This window comes from Ovis canadensis, chromosome 15, assembly GCF_042477335.2.
Source record: "Ovis canadensis isolate MfBH-ARS-UI-01 breed Bighorn chromosome 15, ARS-UI_OviCan_v2, whole genome shotgun sequence".
In the NCBI taxonomy this organism is placed as follows: Eukaryota; Metazoa; Chordata; class Mammalia; order Artiodactyla; family Bovidae; genus Ovis; species Ovis canadensis.
In genome coordinates this window covers 71,531,542-71,557,517 of record NC_091259.1, presented here as the reverse complement: position 1 = coordinate 71,557,517, position 25,976 = coordinate 71,531,542, and the positions used below count along the sequence as shown (strand labels likewise).

Genomic DNA, 25,976 nt, shown 5'->3' with positions numbered 1-25,976 from the left:
TGCACGCGCCTGAGAATGGACCCTTGTCTAACCCGCCTCTGTATCTGTAATATCACCACATCATCTGGTACAACCCACGTGTTCAGTGACTGTACTGAACAGATGAACAGGACCATGAGATGCTGCTACTCAGCCAGTGCCTGGCTAAGGGAGCCGGCAGCATGCCCATGTGATGCTGTGTGGGGGCTTGGGGATCCTTCCTGCTCCCTGAATCCAGTTAAGTGTACCCTCGACACACCACCCCTGCATGGTAAGCTTTTCAAGATGGGGACTGTGTCTTGTTTACTTTTAAATCCTTGGTGTCCAGCACTGTGCCTGGCACAGCATGCTCAGATGGGTATCCAAGGACTCTCCTGTCCTCCCGGACTCCAAGCGTGGAGTCAAGTGGATTTTTCATCTCTCTTCCATCACCACCTAACCCTCTTCTTCTGTCGAGGTTCCCACTTCCGTTTATTAAAGACCCTTTTTCTCAGTTATAATGGTCTAAGTCTCCTCTGGAGTATTGTACCCTATGGGAAGAGCAGTCTTTGTAATCAGGCTTTTCTGGACTCAAATCTTGACTCTGGCAACCGCTAACTGTCTTATCTGGATGAGTTGCTTACTTCTCCTGGGCATCAATTTTCCCTTTCACCAAATGAGGCAATAATACACTCTATTCACCTATTCACCTCAGGACGCCTAAGACGTGGCGGGACCTGTTCTAGGCCCCCGAGATACATTTATGTGAACAAAACAAACAGTGCTCTTGCCTGAATGGTACCTGCAAACTAGAGAGAGAGAGACCAACACTAAACAAATAGGCCAGTGAACAGATAGGGGGTTGGATGGTGCATGTGCTGTGGGGAAAGGAAGTGGGCAGTCAGGGTTATCAGTGTCTTATTCTGGGGACGAAGGGAGGCCTTTCTAATAAGGAGAACCTGCATCAGGAGAATAAGATTCCAGGGAGAGGAAGACAGCAAAGACACCTCCTGCCTCTCCCACCCCAGTCCAGCCCCAGTGCAATCCAGTCACATCCCTTCTTCTGCTCAAAAGTCTGCAAAGAACTAATGGCTCATTAAGTTCATAGTCTTAGAGACTGACATTCAGAACCACCTCCAATATGAGGCTACATTCACCTTTTCCAGCCATATTCTACTGCTCTCCCAGAAATATTTAATCCTAGGGGAGAGAGCTGGGTGCGCTTTGTCAGTCTCAGCAGAATGACTGAGGAAAAAAGCCTGACCACACTCCCAGTGACGAACAGATTGAGATGGGCCCTTATCCCAGGTTCCCTGAGCCAGATTCGCACGTGCCGGTCATGGTGGACAGGACCCCTGTCTATTACTGGCTCACCCCTCCCATAGCGCTACCATGGACTTGGCGATAATGCATCTTTTTTTTTTTTTGAATAATAAGCATCCCTTTATTTGCTGACGCCATTACAAAAACTGATTACATTAGCAACAAAAAGTGTTTTCTTGAGTTGAAGTCAGAGGCAGTTACTCCCCAAAATGTTAAGTAAAACAGTGTCAGTATTAAAATGTTAAATTTTACATTGTCTTTACCACGTTTGATCTTCTGAACAATTTTATTGAGCAAGATGAGATAAAAGAGTACATGTTTATTTTATCTTCAGGAATGTGAAGGTCTAATTATTCAAACAGTTTTTATTATAAAACTAAACTCTGAAGATGTCTACAGAGTTGGCTTTTTTTTTTTTCTTAAAGCTACAAAATGGCATGTGGTTTCCCAAATCAGTTTTCTTTTACTACTTTTACCTCCCTTGATCCCTGCTCCTATGGGCCCCTCACCCATAACAAAATGACCTCATTTGCCTTTACTGATTCTAATGGGAGATGCAGGCTCCAGTCATAAATTCCTGTATCCAACGGCTGCAAGCGCCCCTGGTCCTGCGTTCTTCTATCCTTTTTCAATCAGCACTCAATCCACAAAGGATTAATGTCCAGACCAAGGGCACATCTTAAACTGGGACCCTCTGGCCATACGCAGTACAGTAAAATCCCCAATACTATGTTTTTACCAGCCTGGTGAACAAGCACCACCAGCCTCTAAAACGTCCCCCAAGATGGAATTTATGATGAATTTAAAGCCTGGCTAATTTCAGACCCTTCCTGTAGGGAAAGCCCTTGGACCAACACCTACCACCATGTGGATCTTGGAGAAAAGCAAAAGAGATCCTGATCCTCAACACTGATGTTCTAAGAGAACGTGTCTGAGGCTTTCTATTCCCTACCACACGATGTTGAAGCAAGGACAGCCCTTCACACTGTGGGATAGAGATGCCCCCTAGCATTATGAATGACATCCCTGAATACCACTGGGAGCCTACACATCTGAAAATGTTAGTGCCAAACCTGCAGGTTTTCGCTAGCTGGCTCCACCTGATATGGCTGATGTAGGCTCAGTCTGGGACACAGTTTTCCTACTCAGTGCCAGGACAACTGGGCAATGTGGCACCCACACTGGCATTCCTATCTGTTTGGAGTGTACCACTCTTCTTCCCCAGCACCACCGGCCAAACAGATTACATTATCCTAAGCAGCCAGCAGGAAAATAAAAAAGGAATGTGACTCTGCATTTTAGTGTCCACTTCTGAAGATTCCTCTACCATAGTTACAATGCCCAGTTGGATGCCCAGCACATAACAACTTGTGCCCTCTAACACGCCTTCTACCCTGTGAATCCTTGTGACAGCCTTTCTAATATCAGCCTATGCATCCACGACCTGGGTCAAGAGCTGCACTTGCCCAGGGAGCCTATCACAGCCTTCCAGGTGATGACCTGAACCCAGACAACCACCACTCAGAGAATGACTACCCAGTTACCCACATCATCTGCCAAGGTGCCCCTGTCAGAACACAGGGATCTTCCCCTCAGGGGAGAGCCCACTCAGCATGTACTCAAAAGAGGTGAACACCAGACAGACCTCCAGACTTAACCGTCTCCTCCCCATTGGGCATAATAAACCCCATTACCACTGTGGCTAAAACTTCCGCTCCTAAACCTCCTAAAGCAAGCCTCCTGCTTGAGGCCCTCCCCAAGCTAGTCTGTATGTACACATGATCAAGGCTACATCCCAGAGACCCAGTCACTGGGTGCACTCAGCCCCTATGAGCAAGCCACTTCCTTATTCACACCATGCCAGATGACCCAAGATTCATGAAAAAAGGCTCCCCGCTACACCCACCAATACTAATGCTACTGGTCTAGGTCTCTATGTCTTGCTCTGTCTTACCCAGGACCCGACAGGACATTGATTGAATGTTATCAAGTTTGGTCCCTGGCCCATGAGTCCGGATCATGTAACCATTCAAATCCACATGCCTGTGTTGGTGACTTCCCAGGCCCACACAACATGATGGGAGGCACAGCTCTCCAAGATAGTAAAGGCCCAGATAGTAAAGAAACATGAGTGATTAGAAGCTATAGAAGGAACCTGGTTCTCCAGTGTCCCTCCCCTAGATAACTCACTTCTGATGTCCCAACTCCTTAAACTCACCCGCACACGCTACTGACTCCATTGATCTTCTTAACCTTTTCCAACCACCCCGTGAGGGGACCCTGCTGGTCACAATCCCCAGCAGAAATGATGAGCATTTCCCTGTGCATGGCCCCAGGTATAAAAGTGACCCCTTGGGGCTAGAGGAATGGGATTAAGGGCTTGATTACATAAGGAATGTATTATAGCCAGTGCAGCAGAGGAATGTCTGAGGTTCTGTTAGAACCTTGTGACATTCACAGTGTAACATAAACAGTGGCAGCACTTGAGGCTTTCACTGAAGGGCAAAAATCCTAACTGCCAGAGTGGCAGATGACAGACTAGCTCCAGATGACCCGACCACTGTAATATATGTGCCCTCAAAGAGGAGGAGTATGTGTCCTCAAGGGAATTTCCTGCTACGTGTGGATAAGCGATGCAGGCAAAGTCATCTAAATAGCCCAGCAGATGCGCCATCAAACCAAAACCAAAGTTTATACAAAGTACCTTGAAGTCTCTAGTTTCTGAATGTTCCCTGCCTCTTGGGATGACCTGCTCCAGGGACCCTCCCACCAGAAAGGGGACCTCACATACTGAACTGGTTATGTGAAGTCAGTACAGCCCACAGTCAAGTATATTAATCTTTCAGACCACCTGAAATTAATCTCTCTTCTCCATCACCTCCTGGCATTTTTCAGCAGGTGGGCTCCTGTCCTATATCGATGTCCCCAGGACCAGGCTTTCTCTCCCTGAAGAGGCTAGGGAGCTCTCTTCTCAGGGGGCTGCTCACCTAGGGATTCCCCTCACTTTGCCAATGTCTGATTAGGTTATCAACCTTTGAGTCACTTGTAATCACAGCCAAGGGTGGTGTGTTTGGACAGGCAATGTCTTTAAACAAGCGGGAATGGCAGACAAGTTGTCAAGTTGAATCATAACAATATTCCAGTGAAATGGAACCTGAACCTGTCTTTATTCCATCACTACCCTCAGAACAACACCTCCAACTTCTGACCCCACACCCAGACACTTACTCAGGCTCTTTCCTGCCAGTCACACGTGCTTCACTCACTGTGTGCTTAGGACTACGGGCTTTGAAATCTCTGCTGTTTATCCCTACTCATTCCTCAGCTCTGGGACCTGTAGCAAGTTTCTTAGCCTTTCTGTTACTCGGTTTCCCCATCCATAAAGTTATGATCACAATACTTACTCCATTAGGGTGTTGTAAGAGATGTGAATACCCCACTCTAGGTAAAGCCCACAGTACATGTCTGACACAAAGGAAATACCCAGGTATTTGTTCATCAAGGGTACCTCACTTTCTATTAATGCTTCCTCCAGAAAACCTTCCACATCTATTTCCACTCCAATTCCTCCTTAATCCAATTAATCTGATTCCATTTCTGTTCAGCACCTTGCTGTGAGTCATATATCTGTTCTCCATTACATATGCATTCATTTTGGCTTCTCAAGTAAGAGATAAAGGTCCTCGAGGAAGTGACAACATTATACCTGGCTCGCCCACTGACATGCTGTGTCATCTTGCACTTAAGATTTTTAGGATTGAGTTTCTTTCCCTGGAATATGTGGCAAATATGTGGCATGTGTGCCAACATTTCCCCACCCCATAGCCTTGGGAGACACTAGTATTTAACAATAAATTCTCTTCCTCTTAACCTGTCTCCAAACTCAGCATCCTTAGCGCAGTGCTTTGGACAGTGTCTACTAATGTATTCAGTAATTACGTGTTGAGTACTTACTAGGTACTACTCTTATTTAGTATTCTGGAGATAAAACTTTGGGTGTGCTGTTGGTGCGCTTGTGGAACTTGTCACTTAATGGGGAAGAAAGAAAATATGCAAATTCGTAAGTGAGAAGATCTCAGATAGTGATCAGTACAGGGATAAAAATAAAATAGTGCTGTGTTAGTGTCTGGCAAGGAGGTTGAGTGTCCAGGGACTTTCTGAGAGATTTTGATCTGGTAGATTCGGTGCGGGCCCCAGAATATGTGTTGTTAACAAGAAAATGTAGGAAATGGCAACCCACTCCAGTGTGCTTGCCTGGAAAGTTCTATGTACAGAGGAGCCTGGTGGGCTACAGTCCATGGGATTGGAAAGAGTCAGACAAGACTGAGCGACTGAGCACAGCGTGGTAAGAGTGAATGTCTGGAGTCAGAAGACCTCACATCCACTTCCTTACTACATAGTTGTGTGAGTTGAGCAAGTTATTGAATTTCTGTGACCCTCAATTTCCTTATCTGTTAAATTGAAATATTACTACTACTCATTTCAGAAGGTTATATTAGGATTAACTAAGATAAAACATATAGGATTCCTGGCACATGGTGCATGCTCAGTGACAGGCAGCTATTAATTACAACGGGCCCATCTACTCCTAATTATAATCTTCAAAAAACAGACCCAACAAGTACCATTTAGTAGGTATTGAATATAGCCTTTAGTTGATTTCTGCCTAATGAAACTCTTCCTCTTGAAAAATAAATTGTCAAAAGACCTTCCTGTCAGCAGGACTGCCAGAGTCCCGTGAATATATATTCCCTGGCACTCTAGTTGAGGCAGGTTTCAGGTTTGGAAGGACTTTGTTCTAATTTCCTCTCCAATCAAGTGGGAGCCTGGCTACTTGCCTTTCTAAGTCGGTGGGCAGGGATGGGGGGATTTCTGAGACCTGCAGGGATGTGAGATTTGCAAAGTATGAGGCACAAACAGGACACTTGCCTTCTCAGAGCAATTGGCCCATCCAGCTGACAGGCTCAACAGCAGTGGTAAGCATGGCTCCTGCTCTGCCGGCCTCCACTCACTTAGAGAAGGGGGCCACTCCTCCTCGTTAAAAGCTGAGCTGGTACATAATGAAGAAAAAAAAAAAAAAGAAAGCTGGGCAGGAAGCAGCCTTTTCAACCAGTGAAGAAACCGTTAGAATCCATCCCTTTGCCCCGATGCCAAAGCTCAACTTGCCCCACCCAGCCACACTATCAAGGACGCTCAGGCCATCGCAAAGCCCTGGAGGTATTTGTCCCTAGTTTATCAGGGACCTGTGAAAACATTTCCCTAACTGAAGATAAAGAACTCTTTCCCCCTCTCCCTCCATTCTACTTCTAACTACCTACCAGAAAGTTCCTCTCCTTTTCTTTCAGTAACACCAACTCTGAAAAGAAGCTCTTTTTCACCCTGGACTTGAAGTAACTGGTGGAGAGGCAGGTAAGAGCATTTTATTCATTCATTCCTTCAGTAAGTAATTATTGGGTGCTTAATACATGCTGGGCTAGGCTCTTGGACTCACTGCCAATACAGAAGGAGCCTGCAGTGTTTGGGGGAACCCAACAGTGCTTAACAACCACAAAACGTAGAATTATCCATTGTGATCCAAACTGGCAATGAGTAGATAAACAACAAAGTCCTACTGAATAGCACAGGGAACTATTCAGTATCTTATAATAACCTATAATGGAAAAGAATCTGAAAAAAAAAAACCAAAAACTGAATCACCTTGTGGTATACTAGAAGCTAATACAGCACTGTAAGTCAACTCTACTTAAATAAATAAAAAGGAAAAAATATTTAAAAACAAAAAACTTGGGAGCGGGGTCGTATAATGTTGGGTCTTAATACAGTCATGAGGGGCTGGCGCCTTCCCTGCTGAAGTAATGTTTGAGTTGAGAGAGTGTATATAGTGTAATCGTCTAGATTTCACTCTTGCCCTCCCAGTGGGTGTTTTCAGGGTTAAAAAGCTGCCTCAGGGGCGGGAAGACTTGCTGCCATGCCATGCCTGTCCCGTTTTCGGGACCAAGTCACGATTCCTCGATTCTGGTGAAGGTTAGGATGGAAATGACTTATTGGAGTGATGGAGAGGCCAGCATAAACCTGCCAGGACCTCCTTCAAGATTCAGTTCGCTTTGCAAAAGTTGCCAGATAAAAGATATTTCCAGATGGAGAGCCATGCAGGAAATACAAATGGAAGAGTTTTTAACAGCTCCTCCTTTTGCAGGCTGTGACCAAGGCAGTTTCTGCAGCGTGATGGGAAGGACTGTAGCCTAATATCATGGGGAGAGCTGAACTGGCCCATGAGCATCCCAGGGGCATCTGGAGAGAGACTGTGCCCTGAAGGGGGCATTCAAGATGCTCTACTATGGGACCACCCCCCACCACCCCCCAATCCTGCCACCATCACTCCACGTGGAGCCTGTGCCTGCTATGCTAACCCTCGGTTTCTCAGAGGAGAGGGCAGATAGGAATCTATGAGAGCAGGAGTCCCTTTAAGGAGGAGGCTGTACGTAATAACAAACTGCCCCCTTTTCCTCTGTCCTTGGGGCCTAGTGGGCCTGCAAAGAACATCATCTGGAAGTCAGGGACCAGCACTGCTGATGGGGGCCTAAGTGGGCAGGGATTGCCATTGAGGGGCCCAAAGACTGTCTCAGAGCTCATGCAACAGGGCTCACTGTAACCTCGTGTGTGTGCACACTAAGTCGCTTCAGTCATGTCTGACTCTTAGCAACCCGGTGGACTGTAGCCTGCGAGGCTCCCTTGTCCATGGGATTATCCAGGTAAGAATGCTGGAGTGGGTTGCCGTGACCTCCTCTAGGGGATCTTCCCAACCCAGGGATCGAACCCACATCTCTTGCATCTCCTGAATTGGCAGGTGGGTTCTTTACCACTATCACCACCATAACATTGGATATTGTTAAATATACCTATGGATGAACCTGAGAAGGTTGCAAGCTCCCTGAAATGAAAGGCAAAATTCTTTGCACCTTGGACAGCTGCACACCTAGGGAAAGGTCTTTTAACTTTTACCAGGTTTTGTGTGTGTGTGTGTGTGAAAAATATACACGGCATAGCATTTACTATTTTAACCACTCCCAAGAATATAGCTGAGTGTCATTGAGCACATTTACACTGTTGAGCAACTGTCACCCACTGTCCATCTCCAGAAGGTTTTTTATTCTCCCCAAACTGAAATATGATATCCAGTGAAAAATAACTCTCCTCTCTCCCAGCCCCTGGCCACCCCCATTCTACTCTTTGTCTCTATGAATTTAACTACTCTAGGTACCACATATAGTCTTTATCCTTTTATGACTGGCTTGTTTCACTTAGCATAACATCCTCAAGTTTCAACCATATTGTAGCATGTGACAGGATTTCTTTTTTAAGGCAGACCTTTCTTCTTTAAGAATGTAAGTCACTTATGAGGTGGCAAGATAGTGTGCACACATTTTATGCATATTTATTTATTGGGTATATACCCAGAAGTGCAATTGATGAGTCACATATTAATTTATTTTTAATTTTTTGCAGAACATGCTTATACCATAAATTATATTACATTAATACATTATATAATATAATATAATATATATTATATACATGTGCCTAGTCACTCAGTTGTGTCTCTTTGCAACCCCATAGACTATAGCCTGACAGGCTGCTCTGTTCTTGGGTATTCTCCAGACAAGAATACCAGAGTGGGTTGCTATGCCCTCCTCCAAGGGATCTTCCCAATACAGGGATTGAACCCAGGTCTCCCGCATTACAGGCAGATTCTTTACCGTCTGAGCCACCAGGGAACCCCAAGAATACTGGAGTGGTTACAGGCAGATTCTTTACCTTCTGAGCCACCAGGGAACCCCAAGAATACTGGAGTGGGTAGCCTATCCCTTCTCCAGGGGATCTTCCTGATCCAGGAATCAAACCAGGGTCTCCTGCATTGCAGGCAGATTCTTCACCAGCTGAGCTACCAGGGAAGCCCATATGTTATATATTATATATATATATATATATATATTATATTCCCATTAGCAGACCATGGAATTTCCAATTTCCCCACATGTTTGCCAACATTTGTCATTTTCTGTTTGGGGGATAATAGTTGTCCTAATGGATGTAAAGTGTACTTTATTGTGGCTGTGTTTTGCATTTCTCTGATGATTATTATTTCTGAAACTCTATCTGCTTATTGGCCATCTGTATATCTTCTTTAGAGAAATATTTCTTCAAGTCTTTTGTCCATTTTTTAATTGGGTTTCTTTTTTTTTTTTTGCTGTTGAATTATAGGAGTTCTTTAAATACTCTGGATATTAACCTTTTATTAGATATATGATTTGCAAATATTCTCTCCCATTCCATAGGGTGCATTTTCACTCTCCTAATACTGTCCTTTGATACACAAAATTTTTAACCTACAGTCTAGTTTGTCTGTTTTTCATTTTGTAGCCTGTGACAATAAAAGGTGTCATATTCAAGAAGTCATTGCCAAATCCAACATCATGTAGTTTTTACCCTGTGTTTTCTTATGAGTTTTATAGTTTTGAGTTGGCAGGTTTTTAAAGAGGTCTATGACTGACAAAACATGGGCCATCCTCAATACTGATAGCGGGGAGACCCTCACATCTTGACGAATGTCAGTATGAAGCTAGGAATTGGGAAACTGATAACATGGTGGTGATATGCGAACTCTTTAATTCAAAAGGAATTATTGAATATCTCCAAACTTAGTAAAAATGAAAATTATGATTTCTCTTCTCTAAGAACATAAGTCACTTACGAGATGGCAAGATGATATGCACACATAAAATCATGGCTCTGCAAGGCAGAGTCTAATGAGCACCTACCCAGGCCGCAGAACCAAGAGCTGGAAGGAGTTGAGTTCAGGGGGCAGAGAAACCTTCAGTGCAGAGATGTGGCTTGAGTGGGCTCCAGGTTGATGGACACAATCTGGAGAAGCAGAGAAGACTGGGGAGGATTTTGTACAAACTGCAGGATGATTGCTATTACTGAGCACTCACTGTGTGCCGGGCTCTGTGCTCTGCCTGCTGCATACATTATCTCAGCCATGCCTCTTCACCCTATATTTATCATTGCCTCTATTTTATCACTGCAGGCACTGAAGCACAGAGATTTGCCTAAGATTAATTACCCAGATAGTAAGTTGTAAAGTGGAGACTAGAAACCAGGTTTATTAATCTCTATTCTTAACCCCTCTACAATTCTAGCACCAAAGTTTTGGAGCACAGACAAAGCAGACATTCCTGTTGGAAAGAACAGAATAAAACAATGCACAGAAATGGGCATGAGCCAGATGTCTGAGGTCAAAGAGGAGCAGCCTGATTGGTGGGAAGGGTCAGGCTCTAGGGGTTTGGGATATGAAGTTGATTCGATGGGATGGGCAGGGTCACAAGCATCTTTCATGGAATCACCAAGAGTTTGTCTTGATCTTCTAGAAGGACAGAATCTCACATAGAGCTGCAGCTCTAACCTTTCAGTCCACCTCTTTCTTCTATAAAATGAGAGCATCAAGATCCCAAAAGGTTAAGCTACTTGCCAATGATCACAGGCAACAACAGAGTCATTGCAAATTTTTGAGCAGGGTGGTGACAGTGAAGAAAAGAGTAGTCCAGATGGGTTAGTCAGGCAGCCAGATACATGAGGGCTAGCTGAAGGGAAGCAGAGAAAATTGGCACTAAGAAGCAAGCAGCTCTTTCCCTGGTTTTGGCTGAAAGATATCTCCCTCAGTTACAGATATTTCCAGGAGCATCACATACAAGACTCATTTCGCCTGAGGTCTGGAGCTTAGGAAGTCAAGTGTCTTCAGGAAGGTCAGACTCCCTTCCCCTGCCAGGCTCAGGGCTCTCAGCTAGACACGAATGCCAGAAAACACTGCTTCTCCAGAAGCAGCCCAGCCCCTCCTCCAATGGAAGGTCTATCTGGAGTGAGATGTCTCAGACCAGAGACCCCCAACTCTGAAGAACCAGTGACCAGCACAGGTTCCTGACGCCATCTCTTTTTGTTGCCTATCTGAGTGTGAAGCTGGGCCAGCTGTCTGTGAGTCTAACCCACCTGCCTCCTGAGGGTTGGGGGTTGCCCGAGCTGGTGAGATAAGGCAGGAGTCCCCCAGGCAAGGAGGCTGACCCCACCTGCTTGGACTGAGCCCTATATTGTAACATAACTCCAGTTATCCACCTGTATGTCAAGAAGGGCCTGCCCTGGTTGACTATCCTCCTCTGAGGTTCTCTTAGCTTCATTAATTCTAATAATAGCCGCCATCCATTGAGCACTGTGCTAAGCATTTGACATGCATGATCTCATTTTATTCCTCCAACCCTGTGATGAAGATATAATTATCCACATTCTACACGTGACGGAACTAAGGCTCAGAGCTATCAAATGATTTGCCTAAAACCACATAGCTGAAAGAGCCAGGACTAAAACATAAGCCGATCTATATCCAAAGCCTGTGCCTTTACCCACAGAATTGACTGTATTCTACGCATTGGCCCACTGTAACCACGTCTCCTTGTGGGCATGGGAGACCTGCAGGGGAGAATCAAGCTTCAAAGCAGGTCCTTGTTGCTACTGACACCACCTGTATCTGTGTGTTCCTAGGAGCCACGAGTTTGATCTGGTTCCCAAACCAAATTCCTGGGTCTGAATCTGAATGGTATATGGGCCCTTATTTTCTCCCAATAGCAATGCTCTAGGGAAACAAGTGATCTTCAAGTTCCCTCTCAACTTTTACCTGGAGAGCATAGTGCAGGCATACTTTGGCCAAAGGGAGCAGGGCTGTGATTTATTCATTCCTTCATTCATTCAATGAACAGTTCTTGAAAGCCTACTGTGTGCTAGGCACATTCTAGGTCCTAAAGACACAATTGGAAACAAGTCATATTCTTATGGAGTTTATATTCTAGCTGGGAAGAAAGGTCAAAACCAAACCCATAAAAAACAAACACATATGTAGTAAAGTGGAAGTAATGATGATACTAGGAAGAAAAATAAAGCAGGATAAGGGAATGGAGGATGATAAGAAATGGGATTTTAAAAGGCTCTTATGAGGATAAACATTTGAACCAGAATGAAGTACATGGGAGCCATAGGATGCTCTAGAGGAAGAGCATCTCAGGCAGAGGAAAGGGCAGGTGCAAAAGCCCTCCAGTAGGAGTTGACTTGGTTTGTTTTAAACTTTAGGGAAAACATCAGTGTGGATCTAGCATAGCGAAGGGGTTGTAATGAAAAGGAGTAGAAGGGGCCAGAGAGGATAAGGCTTTCAAGGTCACAGAAAGGAGCTGGATTTCAAGTGTGCCGTTTGAGCATCCTAGGCACTGTGTTGTGTCACTCAGGTAGGGCTGCATCTGAGAAATTAAAGGGAGGATATGAATCTCATGAACAAAGGGCATCAGGACAGCTTTGCGAGTCAGCTCGCCCAGCTCTGACTCCCCCTTGACTTCAGAGCAGCAAATAAATTCAAGGTCTGGTACCCAAGAGAGAAGGTGGGAGAGGGTTTGAAGGGCACAGAGACAAGAAGGAACTGTTGACTCTAGGTCTCACTTGCCTTGTCCATCAATGGGGCCCTGAATCACCAACGGGTGTTCAAATATTTTAAAGCTGGAATCTCTCTGTATAAGCTGAATCTTCTGCAGAAGCTTACTCTGTGCCTGTCTCCTTTCCAAGTACCTTATATAATATGTCTCATTTCACAGAATTGTTATAGCAGTTCCATGAGATAGGTACCCTGAATATGCCCCCTTTACAGATGCAGAAGCTGAAGTCCAGAGAGGCTGAGCAACATGTCAATAGGTGCAGAGCTGCTGTGGCTGGAGCAGGAACGGGTGGAGGCTACTAGGGAAACACTTTAAACTGCTCCAAGGAGCAAGCTGGGAAACCACATTTCAGAGGCTCCTTCCACCCAGACATGCCATGAGTTTAACTCTGCTTAAGACCTCGCTGTGGACTTGTGACATTTGGGGGCAGTTACTTAAGCAGTTTGACTTTGTCTCTCATCTCAGTCCTAACAGGTGATTTAGAAGTTGCTGGAAAGGGGAAAATCAGAAACATGCAATCAGGGCTGTGGCTGAAGCAGATGAAGGGAAGTGATGAAGCTGTCAACAGCCTACCTAGGACCTAAATGGTCACATTCCTGAATTTCTGATTGGAAAGTGGGGGCTTCCCAAGCCTGAAGCCAGCTGATGTCTTAGGTACACTTCAGCTTTTTCTACAGCACCCCAGTCTCAGCATTCTTTGGTGGATGTCCTGACTGGCTAGGAGATTGCTGCTTCCTGATACAGTAGTGATGACTTCTGAAAGATGGGGTAATAACAACAGGTATCATTTCTGAGCATTTACATCACTGTGTAAAGCATTTTTATACACATGACCCTATTGAATCCTCTTAAAACCCCTGTGAAGTAAGCAGATATCCCTGTGACCTTACTCTAGTCCCAACCCTGCTGAGTTTACTGTTGCCTCCATTTGAGAGATATAGAATCTGAGGTTCAGAGAGGTGAAATGACTTCCCCCAAGTCACCCAGCTAGTAAACAGCGGAGTTATGCCTTCTGACACCTATGCTCATCTCCTAAACTCAGTTGATAAAGATTTTTGAAAAAGATTTACGGGGCTTTTTTCTCCTATATAGGAAAACTGGTTTATTTTTCACTAATGTTACTGATAGATCTAACATTCTGAAAATATGTCCATCAACATGCCCTGAAATGTTCTGAGATGAGTTTGGAAACCAGATTCCTGTGACAACTGAGTTGTTTAAAGGAGTTTCCATGGGAGCTGAAGCCATAATAAGACAAATCTTTATTTTTGTCCCTATACGTGAATGTCATAACTAACAGGTATATGATGCAACTTGGCTTCTAAAGGTTGCAAAAAAAATAGAAGAGGTAAATTGTCATTCTTGGCATTTTCCCAATGACATTTGCATTTTCCTTTCTACTAGAAGCCCATTTTAGCAAAGAAATGTAGCCTTAGTCACTTGAAACTGCTCTTCCTGAGAAAACAATTGTAGATATAATAAGCAAAAAGAATAGAAAATGCCAACAGAAAGAAAGTAATCCACCTAGAGTCAGAATCATCATGCCAACTGATTCAGTCTTCCTGTGACATTCATAGTCAGGAAGGAAAACTTGGAAATTTTCTAAATTTTAAGGTATGCAAGATTTGCAAGGAGTAAAGGGTGGGTAAAAGGAATTAAATTGCAAACCCACTGGGGAGGGATCAAGTCGAGATTTCCTCAACTCTCAAGAACCATTTTACATGTTCAAATTGCCTCCTAGTTACTGAGTCGTTCTTCTACATAAAGCATAAGGTTGCTATGGAAGGATACAATAAGGTCATGATTGCTTTAAAATTATTCATAATGAAAACACATTTTGAGACTCGATTCTAAATGTTAAACTTAAATTTGAGCAATTTAATTGCCCGTTGAATAGAAATGAAATCCCACCGGCAGGCAGTTATTTCTTACAACCACTGTGTGTGAAACTGAAATCTTAAGATACCATTTCAAATATTCACTTTCTCTAAGGAAGTTCTCCCCAAAGAGTGGTGAAAGATAAGAAACTGACCCAAAGTCATCAGTAATCACTCTTTCTTTACACATTCGGGTCAAAACAGAAGCATATTATTAAAAGGAAACTTCAGGTCCCAAAGTTGGCCGTTTGGAGGTTACCTCCTGAAACCCAAGGATATATTTAATTTAACAACTAACTTAGGCTCCATGCAAAACTATATAGCAAGGAAGGAAGCAACTTATCAGATTTAATAAAAGCAAGCAGATGAAAACACATCACGCAGTCATCAAGATAGTGAACATTAAACTGGAAAATGCATGTATGTTTTGTATACGAGCACAAGGAGGTGAAGTGAAAGGACACTGTTCTGTTTGCTTTTTAAAAATGGGACAGGTTTTCAAACCTAGGTGGGAAATTGGGAAGTTCTTATTTTTAACCTCCATTTCACCTGTGAACTTAATTTCAAATTCTCTAAATTCTCCCAGCGATTTTTTTCTACAACACAGAAATGACCATTTATGAGTGCTTAATATACACCAAATGCTTTGCAGGCATGTAATCTCATATCCATTAATTATCCTCAGTTCATTACAGGTCTACGGGCCACACTGCATGCGTTTACTCTTTTAATCCTTACAACAGTTGATGCCACAGGCTCTCGTACCCCTACTGACAGATAAGGATCCTGGGAGTTTATAGATTCCTGCTCTTCCACTAGATTCACAGGTAGGAAAGCGTGGGTTGTTATGAAGGCAGCCTGACTCCACAGCCACTACCCAATACTGCCTCTTCAGATTAAGTGACTTTCCTAGATAGGCTCCACTAGCTGATAAGTAAGAGCCTAAATCAAATGCAGGCAGTCCAATGCCGAAGTCTGAGCGTTTCACCACCACACTGATTGGTTGTAAGCAGGTGAATTGCTCATCAAAGCCTATTTGTTTATTTTCATTTTTGATTGTAGAGTGGTGGGTTATATGTTTATCACATAATTTAGACTGACTTAAAAATACTAGACATTTTTCCTTTTTTAATTAAAAACAGGGATCTGAGCAGAAGTTCTTTTTAGATTGAAAGGCTTGAGTTGGACCCAAAGCTGCTCTTAAGACTTCCTTTCACACACACACACACACACACACACACACACACACAGGAGACAGTGGAGGAATTAGGAAGAGATTTTCATTATACCCATAGGGACCTAAGCTTTGGACAAGGACATAAGAAAAGGACAAGAGCATGCAGACAATGGTAAATTCTAGGTATGCATGTAAGAAGTTAGAATCAGCTTTAAACAAGGAAAACGAAGCCTACAGGGATGTACTTCTGACTTCACCTTCCAGGGTGATTTCATCCAGACCCTTCAGTGCCATCTTTAAAAAGGGAATACAGTGTCCATGACCATGATCTAGACTGCTCCTATAAAACCATGGATCCTGAGAATACTGGTAGTTTCTTCTTTACAAGACTTGTGGCACGCTCAAGTAGGCCTTTAGTAATAATTTCTGAATGCAATTATTTTCAGGGATCTCTGATGAGGCCCAAGGGACCTAAAGCTTTGCTCTATTGAAGAGAAGACTATTAGCTTCCTCCTCTCCCGTTCTACATTCGCCTCTCTTCTTGGAGTTTGCCCTTGAGATTAGATGGGGAAGCCTGAACCAAACAAGTCTGCGTTCTCTCTCTTTTCCTGACCCAGGGCAAAATAGTCTCCAAGCATTGCTCTGCATCGTTGGAGAGGCACTTTTCTCTGTGAAGAGTGCTATTGGCCCTTTACGGGGCCAGTTTAACTGTAGGGGTCCGATTTTTAAAGATGCTGAGGGAGGGAATTCTGCCGCCTGCAGATGGAGAGGAGACTCAGACCAGCTTGGTCCCTCCCAAACACCCTCCCTCGGGATTAGCTGCCCCTGGTGCTGCTGAGGCGTACCCAGCCCGTGCGGTCCCTGCTCGCACAGCTCCCGTCGTCTTTTTGGAGCGCGGACGCAGTCACAAGTCCTCAGCCAGCAGAGCCGCGCTGTCTTGGGGGCATCTCCGCGTTCCCTGGCCGCGGACCTGGGACCTCCAAACCCGGACGCGCGCGAAAGCCACTTGGAACGCGTACATCTCTGTATGTGTTTATTTTACATTTTCGTTTTTTCTTTCTTCCTTGAGCGGCCCGCTGGTCACTTTCAATCTTAGTTAACCAAAAGGGGAACGCCGAAGAGGGAAAGCCCTAAAGAATGCTTCACAGGCAACCCAGCCGCCTCTCCAAGGAGAGGTGGTCTCTGAGCGAGTCTCCCTGTCCCCGACGCTGGCCCCTTTAAGAAGCCAACTCAGTCTTGCTGCGGCTGCCGCTGTTTGTATCGCTAATCCCCAGGAGCCCCGTTTAAAAAAAAAGGGAAGAAAAAAGATGGTGGTGGCGGGGGGGACGGGGCAGCTGTCTCTTTAAATGTGATTTCCTTCTATTGTATTTGAATCGTGATCAGGAAAAAGGAAATGAAACCAGAGACAGAGGGAAGCTGAGCGAAAATAGACCTTCCCGAGAGAGGAGGGAGCCGGGGGAGAGAGGCGCGGTCCCCTCCCCGCCCCCAGGCCGCCGCCCCCTCCCTGCCCTCGGCGGCGAGCTGCGCGCCGCGACCCCGGCTGAAGGTGCGAGGGGCGCGGGGCGGCCGGGCGGGCGCGCACCATCCCCGCGGGCGGCGCGGAGCCGGCGACAGCGCGCGAGCCGAGCCAGACCCGGCGGCGGCGGCGGCGGCGGCGGCGGCGGTGGCGGCGGGACCGGGATGGAAGGTTAAGTCCTGAGCAGCAGTAGCAGCTGCAGCCGCCCGGGGCCAGGCTGCGCGCCCCGGTCCCCTCCTCGGCCGCGGCGCGCCGGCAGCCCGGTGATTCGCTCTCTCTCTTTGGCGTTTGAAGGGAGCGCGGTGACTGTCCTTGAGCGCGGAGGGGCGAGCTCGCCGCCAGAGCGCCGGAGCAAGAAGAGGCGCAGGAGCGGCGGCGGCGGCGGCGGCGCCCGAGCACCCGAGGGGGTCCGAGCCCCGGCAGCCGGCCAGCCCCGCGCCACAAAGGGAGCGCCCCCGCCGCCTGGCACGCCACCTCCCTCCCCAATGTCCTCGGCCATCGAGAGGAAGAGCCTGGACCCATCTGAGTAAGTGCGACGCCCCTGCCACCGAGGGTCCACGGCCTCGCGACCCGGGGCGGCGGGGTGGGGCGGGCGGCCGGCGGGAAGGCTCCAGGTGCGCGCCCGCGGCGTGCCCTTGGTTCCCTCTGCCGTGCGCGGGGCTCCCGCATCCTCTTGGGTGACCCCGGGGACACTGGGAGAGGGGCTGGTGGCGGGCGGCAGGAATGCGGTCGGCCCGGCGCCTCAGCGGGCCCCTCGCGGCTCCCTGGGACGCTCCCTAAAGCCACTTCGGGCCAGAAAGTTTGCACGGGAGCATGCACAAGGGGAGGTCAGAGGCGCGCCGGTGCAGTCCCGAGAGCCTTCAGGACTCGATTCTGCTCTCTTTTCCCCTCTCGTTCCTTCTCTTTGTCCGTTTGGTCCTGGAAAGGGGGACACTACAAGTGGAGCCCCCCACCCCGGGTCCCCGACGGTCCCCTTCCGGGTCCGCAGGTGGAGCGGTTGCCCACGGCGCCGGGGACCCACGGGTGAGGAGGTGCGAGAGTTCACCTCGGAGCTCACTCAGGCCTCCAGAGACTTTAGAGCAGCCGAGCAACACGGGAGTTAGTCTGGATACGCGGACACGCCTCTCCCCTCGGAGTCCACCGATGGGTACCTTTGAACCTCCAAAGTTAGTGCACCATTTTGGATATAGGTGAATTTTTCCGGAGAGCGGAGTCTTAAACGGCTTTTGTCACAATCTCAAAGGGTTTAGGGTCTGGGAAACAGAGCTCTAAATGAACCGCATTTGTTTTCTGAGCCCCTGACTGGCTTGAAGTATTCCCCTCTTCCCAATCTTTACCTTCGGCCCATTGCTCAGTGTTAACATGGGGAGAGAGGGATGTTTAAGATGTCATTTTCCCGTCAGCGCAAATGCCCTTTTAAGATTCATTAGCTGTCTGGTTTTGAGAATTTTTATTCCTTTGAAGTCCCCATCTAAATCCTTTGAAGGGATTTGTTACACAGACCAAAGGAGCTGGTTAATGACTTGTCCATTTGTGCTTTTAAGAGGCATTTGTTTTGTTTTGTTTTCTTTTCCTGCTTTAAAAGAATTGTGCTTTCCTGATTGAAATACCTCCTCCTCCCAATTTCAGCCTCCTATGGTGTTTATATACCTGGGTTTTACCAGCATAAAAGCTCAGTGTGTTCTCATAAAACACAGGAAGTAACCATGATCCAGTGAGAATATAAACATCACTATTCAATCTTGAAGGTTCAGAAGCCAGATCTACAAGGAGTCAGGTTTGTTCTAACAAAAACCCAGCTTCCTTAAATTCTCAGGGAAAAAAATAACATTTTTTTTTTTTTTTAAGTATTTGTTTAGGAAAACTCTGGGAAGGGTGCTTTGCTCACTTTTTTTTTTTTTTTTTTTACAAACCTAGAATGATAACTTAGCCCTGAGTTTTCAGAGCCTGGGCAAGATGATAGTAATACAATAAGAGAGTGCATTGGATGAATTACCTTTGAAAGGTGCCTAATGCCTTTTCGATCAATAGAACTTAGTCACTAATCTTTTTATTAGAAGATAAATCTGGAGGTTTCAGTTCCCTGAAGGAAGGTTGCTCCTTTCAAAGTTTGTGCTTTTTCACAAAGAGACTGGAAAATTGAAACATGTTCACCTCATAACACAGCAGGCATCTGCGGAAGGATGCTCAGTAGGGTGCTCTTCTCTATCCTTTGCTTCACTATTTGCCCAGTGAAGATAGGCTTTAATTGGAGATGGACCAGCTAGCTGAGAAATTATTGCAGAACATTTTTCCCCCATATCTTTCTTGGAAACTGTTGAGAAATTATCCCAGAAATCCAGGCCAAAGTGTATTGAGGTGTAATGTTCAGATAGGCTCTAGGAGAATGTAAAATATTAATTAGAGGGTGAGTCCCACAGTTATTGGCTTGGAACCTCCACCAAAGATAATGTGATATTATCTTTAATTATAGAAAGATAGAGCCAATATCTTATTCAGTCCTTTCCTATCTCATATTAGGCCATCACAGACAGTAGCTTTTTGGCTTAACATTTCCTCCTGTGGACCACTACCCTACCAGATGCTTCAGTGAGTACATACTTGGGTCAGTGTGACTGAGGTCAGTCTGATCAGCAACTCCAAATTACACCCAGAAACTTGCCTAGGCCTATGCAAATGAAACATTTAGACAGAAAGACAGCCAGAATTCACACACACACAGATTTCCTCTACTGTGCCGTCGGTGGCCCCTCCTGCCTCCCTGTGAATAACAGGAGCAGTTCATTTCAATTCCAGGCAGTTTTGCACCAGCTAAGTGCAAATTCTCTTCTTTCACAGTTGGTTGGCAGGATCTGCGTCAGGGCATCCAGTGGTGTTGAGGTTCCATGAATGTTTCTGAAAGCCTAAATAAGGCCACGGGCTGTGAAAAGGGAAGAGAAGTGATTCTGAGGCACAGGGAAATGCTGGGTGTTTTATTTTTCAGGAGGGAGGGTGGAAGTCCTTATACATAACCTGTGGAAACAAAGACAAGTCAGGCTTCAGTGGATGTTTAAAACTCTATTTAAAGTGTGGAGTTTTTAGGAGATAATTAGTTTGGGTTTTACAGTTCCCTGGGCTAAAAGGAGATCATCTCACAAAGGACCCTCATACCCATTCTGCAAAGTGTGGGCTCGGTTTCAATATGCTTGAATATTCACAGGGAAGCGTGCACTTTAAAGACAGTTCTCTGAAGGTGTCAGAGTGTGTTATCAACACTGATTCCCTGAGCCTCATCCTTCCTAAGTATAAAGGGCCTTAAATGCTGTGGGCACAGGCCAGTCAGGATGCAAGGTCACCAAGTAAGCCAGCATCAGCTGGAAATAGGAGACACAGATTTATATCCTCAAGGTACCAAGGGGGAAATTCCCTTTGGGAGTTTCACAGTTAGAAGCAAGTCCATTTTTCCAAACATAACAGATTTTTGATAAATAGATTTGTGTTTGAGTGAAGTTCAAGAGAGCATTTGTTAATTGCTACAGATCAACAGGTACTCAGTTTTTCCCATGTCCCATCTGGTGCAGGAATCATTTCTCGCACCCTATTATTTTTTTATCTTCTTCTGGCAAGTAGAGTTATTTCTTTTAAAATGTAAAACAAAAGGATTCAGATTCCAGTTAAGTGAACTGGGGACACTATATGATTTTGTAATGAAAGAACACATGTCACAGGCTCACTCTTAACAATTGCCTGGAGGAGATTTCAGTGTTTAATTGCCTTCCACACTCTCTCCCCATTCTCTTTCCTAAATCAACTTCATGCGAATCGGATTTGCTGCTGTAAAAGTGTTCATGTGCAAAAAGTTCTGTTTGATCTTTATAAATATAACAGTGGCTTTAATCAACACCTGAGATTTTTTCCTCAAGGACTCATTCCGTAAGAAGGATAGGATGTGGAGTTTCTGTTAAAAATAATAATAATGAGAATTTCTATTATATCTTGATGGTATTTTTATTTGGGAAAGAGAAAGCAACCTAAAATAATTTGGGGACCCTTTCTTCCTCACCTCTACATTCGTGCAGTTGGAAAGGGATGGAGTCCAGGTGGCGCAGAGATTCAAAAGGGAATTTGAAGATGTTTAATCCGCTAGTTAGTCACTGTTCTGGCCACAAGCAGCTCTTAGAGTCCTGGTGCCTCCTCTGGGGTTGGGCAGTGCCCTTGGCTCCGGGATATGGGGGGAGGAAAGAGATGAGGTGTGGAGGTAGAGTTTGAGGGGAGGGGGGATCAAGAAGAAGAGAGACCACAGGTCTGGGAGGGGGCTGGGCTGTAGGTGGAGGGGGGTGTGCAGTACCCTTTGCCTGGGTGCCTCTTGGTGCCCCGCCCTTGCTTCTTCTAGGATCTAGAACGTAGGGGCTAGCCCCTTTCCTGTCCTAACCCAAGGCTGGTGGGGCCTCCCTGCCCATCGTCGGCCCTAGGTGTATGCTCCTCCCCTCCTTTCTCTGATGTCACCAGACAATTGAGTGAGGTTCTCTGCGGGGCGCAGTGTGACTCCTGAGCCCCTGGTGCTGGTCTCCCCGAGGTGAGGCCATCCCTAATGCGTGGCCTTCCTTCCAGGGAGCCGGTGGACGAGGTGCTGCAGATGCCCCCGTCCCTGCTGACATGCGGAGGCTGCCAGCAGAACATCGGGGACCGCTACTTCCTGAAGGCCATCGACCAGTACTGGCACGAGGACTGCCTCAGCTGTGACCTCTGCGGGTGCCGGCTGGGCGAGGTGGGCCGGCGCCTCTACTACAAGCTGGGCCGGAAGCTCTGCCGCCGAGACTATCTCAGGTGCGTCCTCGCCACCCTCCTGGGGCCCTGGCTCTGTCTCCCTGGCCCCTGCCTCCTGGGCCAGCCAAGATCACGTTGGTCTCAGCTGCCCTGTGCGGGAAGCAGTTGGCCTTTCTTCCTGTTAGAGAAGCATGTTCTCAGGGACACATGCCTGTGTGGTCCAGTTCTCATATTTTAAAGGCAAGAGAGTGATGAGCACAAAATTCAGAATAGTGGTTCCCTCTGGAGGTCAGACAAGGGGAGAGGGTGGGAGGAGGAAGATGCGGGGTATGCCAAGGGAACTGGGAGTTTTGAAGCTTGTAAGTTTGAGGGTAGATTCCTAGCAGCTCATTTGATGCTTCAAAAACATATGCATAGGTTCTAAGTATTCTTTTGTAAGATCTCGATATAATGTGATGATATATTTTAAAAGAGTAGCATGGAAACATATACACTGCTGCTGCTGCTAAGTCGCTTCAGTTGTGTCTCACTCTGTGCGACCCCATAGACGGCAGCCCACCAGGCTCCCCCGTCCCTGGGATTCTCCAGGCGAGAACACTGGAGTGGGTTGCCATTTCCTTCTCCAATGCATGAAAGTGAAAAGTGAAAGTGAAGTCACTCAGTCGTGTCGGACTCGTCGCAACCCCATGGACGGCAGCCTACCAGGCTCCTCCGTCCGTGGGATTCTCCAGGCAAGAATACTGGAGTGGGGTGCCGTCGCCTTCTCCGAACATATACACTAATGTATATAAAACAGATAGCCAGTGGGAACTCGCTGTATGACTCAGGGAACTCAACCTGGGGCTCTGAGACAACACAGAGGGGTGGGATGGGGTGGGAGGCTCAAGAGGAAGGGGACATGTGTATGCCTATGGCTGATCCATATTGATGTATGGCAGAACACCACACAATATTGTAATTATGCTTCAATTAAAAATAAATTTAAAAAAATTGAAAGTACAATCTCACTCCAGCACTCCAAGCAGTTCTGGTCACAGCAGGAAGGCCCTGAAGTCAGCTGTAGATTTGAGCCCCGGCACCACTGCTTTCTAGCTCTGTGACCTTGGACAGGTTATATAACCTTCCTAAGTCTCAGTTTCCTCATCTGTAAAATGGGGTTATAGAATAGCAGTACCTGCTTCCAGAAAGGGGTGGGAATTAGATGGGGTGGTACATGTAAGGTGCTTGGCGTGGTGCATGGGTATCAAATAGATGTTAGCTGCTGTCTTTCAGTAACCCTCATGACGTTTATCATTAGAGTCTTTCCCGACCTAATGAACAAAGTGATGGAAGGAGGGAAAGGCAGAAGAGGAACTCTAGAACACCCGCTGAGAGAGGCACTGAAGATATCTCAGATACTCTGGGTCATACATTTGGCTATGTGAATTTTCCGACTCTCAAACAAGTGCCTTTGCCTGGAATGTTCTAGTTTCATATGAAATTTCCAGTTTCATATTAGCTGCGGCAGAGGTAACTCTATGCCCTCTGCTGTCAAATCTGCTTGACTGTGTAGCTGTCAGTTTTTTTTGCCATCTTCGTGGGGTATAGGGTCTGTGGAGCATGCAGCCTTAATACATTAGGACCACCCAACCCAGGGAAGCTTGTTTAGACTCCAGTGCCCTTGGCTGCCAGGCCAGCTCTTTCTCCCAAACCTGCCCTCAGAGCATTTTACATTAAAAGAAAATTGCAGGCAATTCCATGGTGAAGCAAGCTTATCTATTTACCCAGAGACTGACAGAATAAGCATTTTCTCCCCCCTAAATTTCCTGATTAAAGTCCTTGCAAATTTGGTGGTTCAGAGAAAAGAAGTCAAGTTTCCAAGGATCATGATTTTAATTTTGATCCTTTATTATTATTATTATTATTATTATTAAGGAACAAGAACATAGAACTGGGGTAAGTAGAGACCTGATTCTGCTCGCTACTAGTTTGCCAAGTCAGTGCAGAAAAGCAGACGGGTAAATGATTCCCACTGGGCCCCCTGACTACATCCCTGTCAAATCATTTGAATCTTATTAAGTGAAGTACAGATAGAGTAAGGTCAAAAGAGCCGAGGTTTCTCCCTATCTCTGAGGTTTTATATAACATTCAAGAAGAAAACCCTGTGCTGCCTGGGCTTGTTAATCTCTTGCATTTTTAAAAAGGAGAGAAAAAAAATAGTCTGGGAGAACCCAGTGTTAATTAACTTGTGTCTTGGTGACATGAAATAATTCTTTTCCCTGCTACATTCCTAGGCAACATGTTAATTAACTCTGTGTTAGCGCAGGCGTTTCCAACCATCCTTTCATATTTATATTATTGTTATTAAAATGGGCAGGTGGAAGCTTCAGACATGACACCTCTTGACAGAGGAGAAAAATCGTTTCTTGCTGCAGGCATGGCCCTTCAGCCATGGACTTGTTTGCTTGCATTCTTAACGTAGCTGACAGTGCCTTTGCAAAAGGCAAGTTGGAGGAGTGACGAAATGTGTCCTGGGATGGTGTTCAGTCCTTACCCCCGACCCCCCGACCTACCGTCACCCCAGGAGAGCTTCTCCCCAGGGTTTCCAGTTGCTGCCTGGCCTGTTAAAGTCTTTTTCAGACATTTAGCCTCACATAATCAGGAGATCCCCATGCAGGACCTAAATAAACTGTTAGTCGCTAAGTTGTGTCCGACTCTCTGCGACCCCATAGACTGCAGCCCACCAGTCTCCTCTGTCCATGGAATTCTCCAGGCAAGAATACTGGAGAGGGTAGCCATCCCCTTCTCTAGGGGATCTTCCCGACCCAGGGATCAAACCCACATCTCCTGCATTACAGGCAGATTCTTTACCATCTAAGCCACCAGGGAAGCCTGAACCCAAATAAACCCTGTGCTATTTATGTTGTTTTGTTGGAACTTAACAGTAGCTGTTAATGTCAGTACCGAGTCCAGATCCCTTTTTACAATTTTTGTGCTCAGTGCAGCCCCCACCCCCTATTGTTTTACCTTCAACAGCACCTTTCTGTTAAAGCCAGAAGCCTGCCCAGTACCACCACCCACCCACCCAATGCCCAGCAGACCTTGCCCAGTGGCTGGCACTGCCAGAGACCGAAGTCCAGTAATTTTGCCTGGAGCCAAGGCCACTTGGAGACATAACTTACACCCCAGAGTCACCATGCATTTAGGCCAAAGCTCCCTTCTGGGGGACTTGGCCCAAGACTGCAAGTTGGCCTGCCTTCCATCTTCTGTCTGGTTTCCCTTGCCACTGTACCTGTTTTCCCTGATGGCACATCCTTAATAAATCCTGGCCTCAGGGTCAGTTTCTGGGATAGTCAGCCTATGTAACCAATTCTTGGTGCCAGAGGTGAATGTGCACGTTAGATGTCAAGTCCTAGCTTATTTTCACTTAGTGAAGTCTCAGCACACCAGAGCTGGAAGGGGCTGTAGAGGCCTTCCTTCCCTTCCAGTTCTCTTGTCTTACAGCTTAAGACACAGAAGCCAAGGCAGAGGATGTGCCTGGCTCCAGGAGAACTGGCTGATTGGAGGTGATGTTGGGATCTGAAGGTATCTCCAGATATTAATCCTTCATGGTTCCTGTCATTAACTGCCTGACGTGTGTTGTAATTTACCCCCCGATTTCCCTTTAATAAATGCTCCCCTTCCGTAAGGGCCGCGCACCCCAGGAGGTTGGCTGCTTTCCACGCATGCTGTTTTGTGAGTCATTTATTCTCACTCAGGCCCAAACTCCTCTTACTGAACAGTCAGGAAATCAGAACTGTCTTTCCAGCCCATGACCTCCAAGGTGGCAGTTCCCGACAGTTCCAGCATCTGCTGTCTCGGGATGAAGTGTTCTT

The 25,976-nt window shown here is 46.2% G+C and overlaps 1 protein-coding gene across 9 annotated transcripts in view; it reads left to right on the top strand.

Annotated features, from left to right (window-relative positions):
• The window catches only part of LMO2 (LIM domain only 2), a 32,673-nt gene that overhangs the window by 3,092 nt on the left and 3,605 nt on the right, over window positions 1-25,976 (top strand). For 3 of the 9 annotated variants that reach the window (XM_069553643.1, XM_069553641.1, XM_069553644.1), the window contains 3 exons: window positions 6,627-6,690; window positions 17,671-17,902; window positions 21,967-22,182. In XM_069553643.1, coding sequence (XP_069409744.1) covers window positions 17,862-17,902; window positions 21,967-22,182 — 257 coding nt within the window. In that variant the 5' untranslated portion in view covers window positions 6,627-6,690; window positions 17,671-17,861. Of the gene's footprint in view, window positions 1-6,372; window positions 6,499-6,578; window positions 6,691-13,271; window positions 13,588-14,327; window positions 16,886-17,243; window positions 17,548-17,670; window positions 17,903-21,966; window positions 22,183-25,976 lie in introns of those variants that run through there. The other 6 variants (XM_069553637.1, XM_069553642.1, XM_069553636.1 and 3 more) reach the window with 6 other exon arrangements.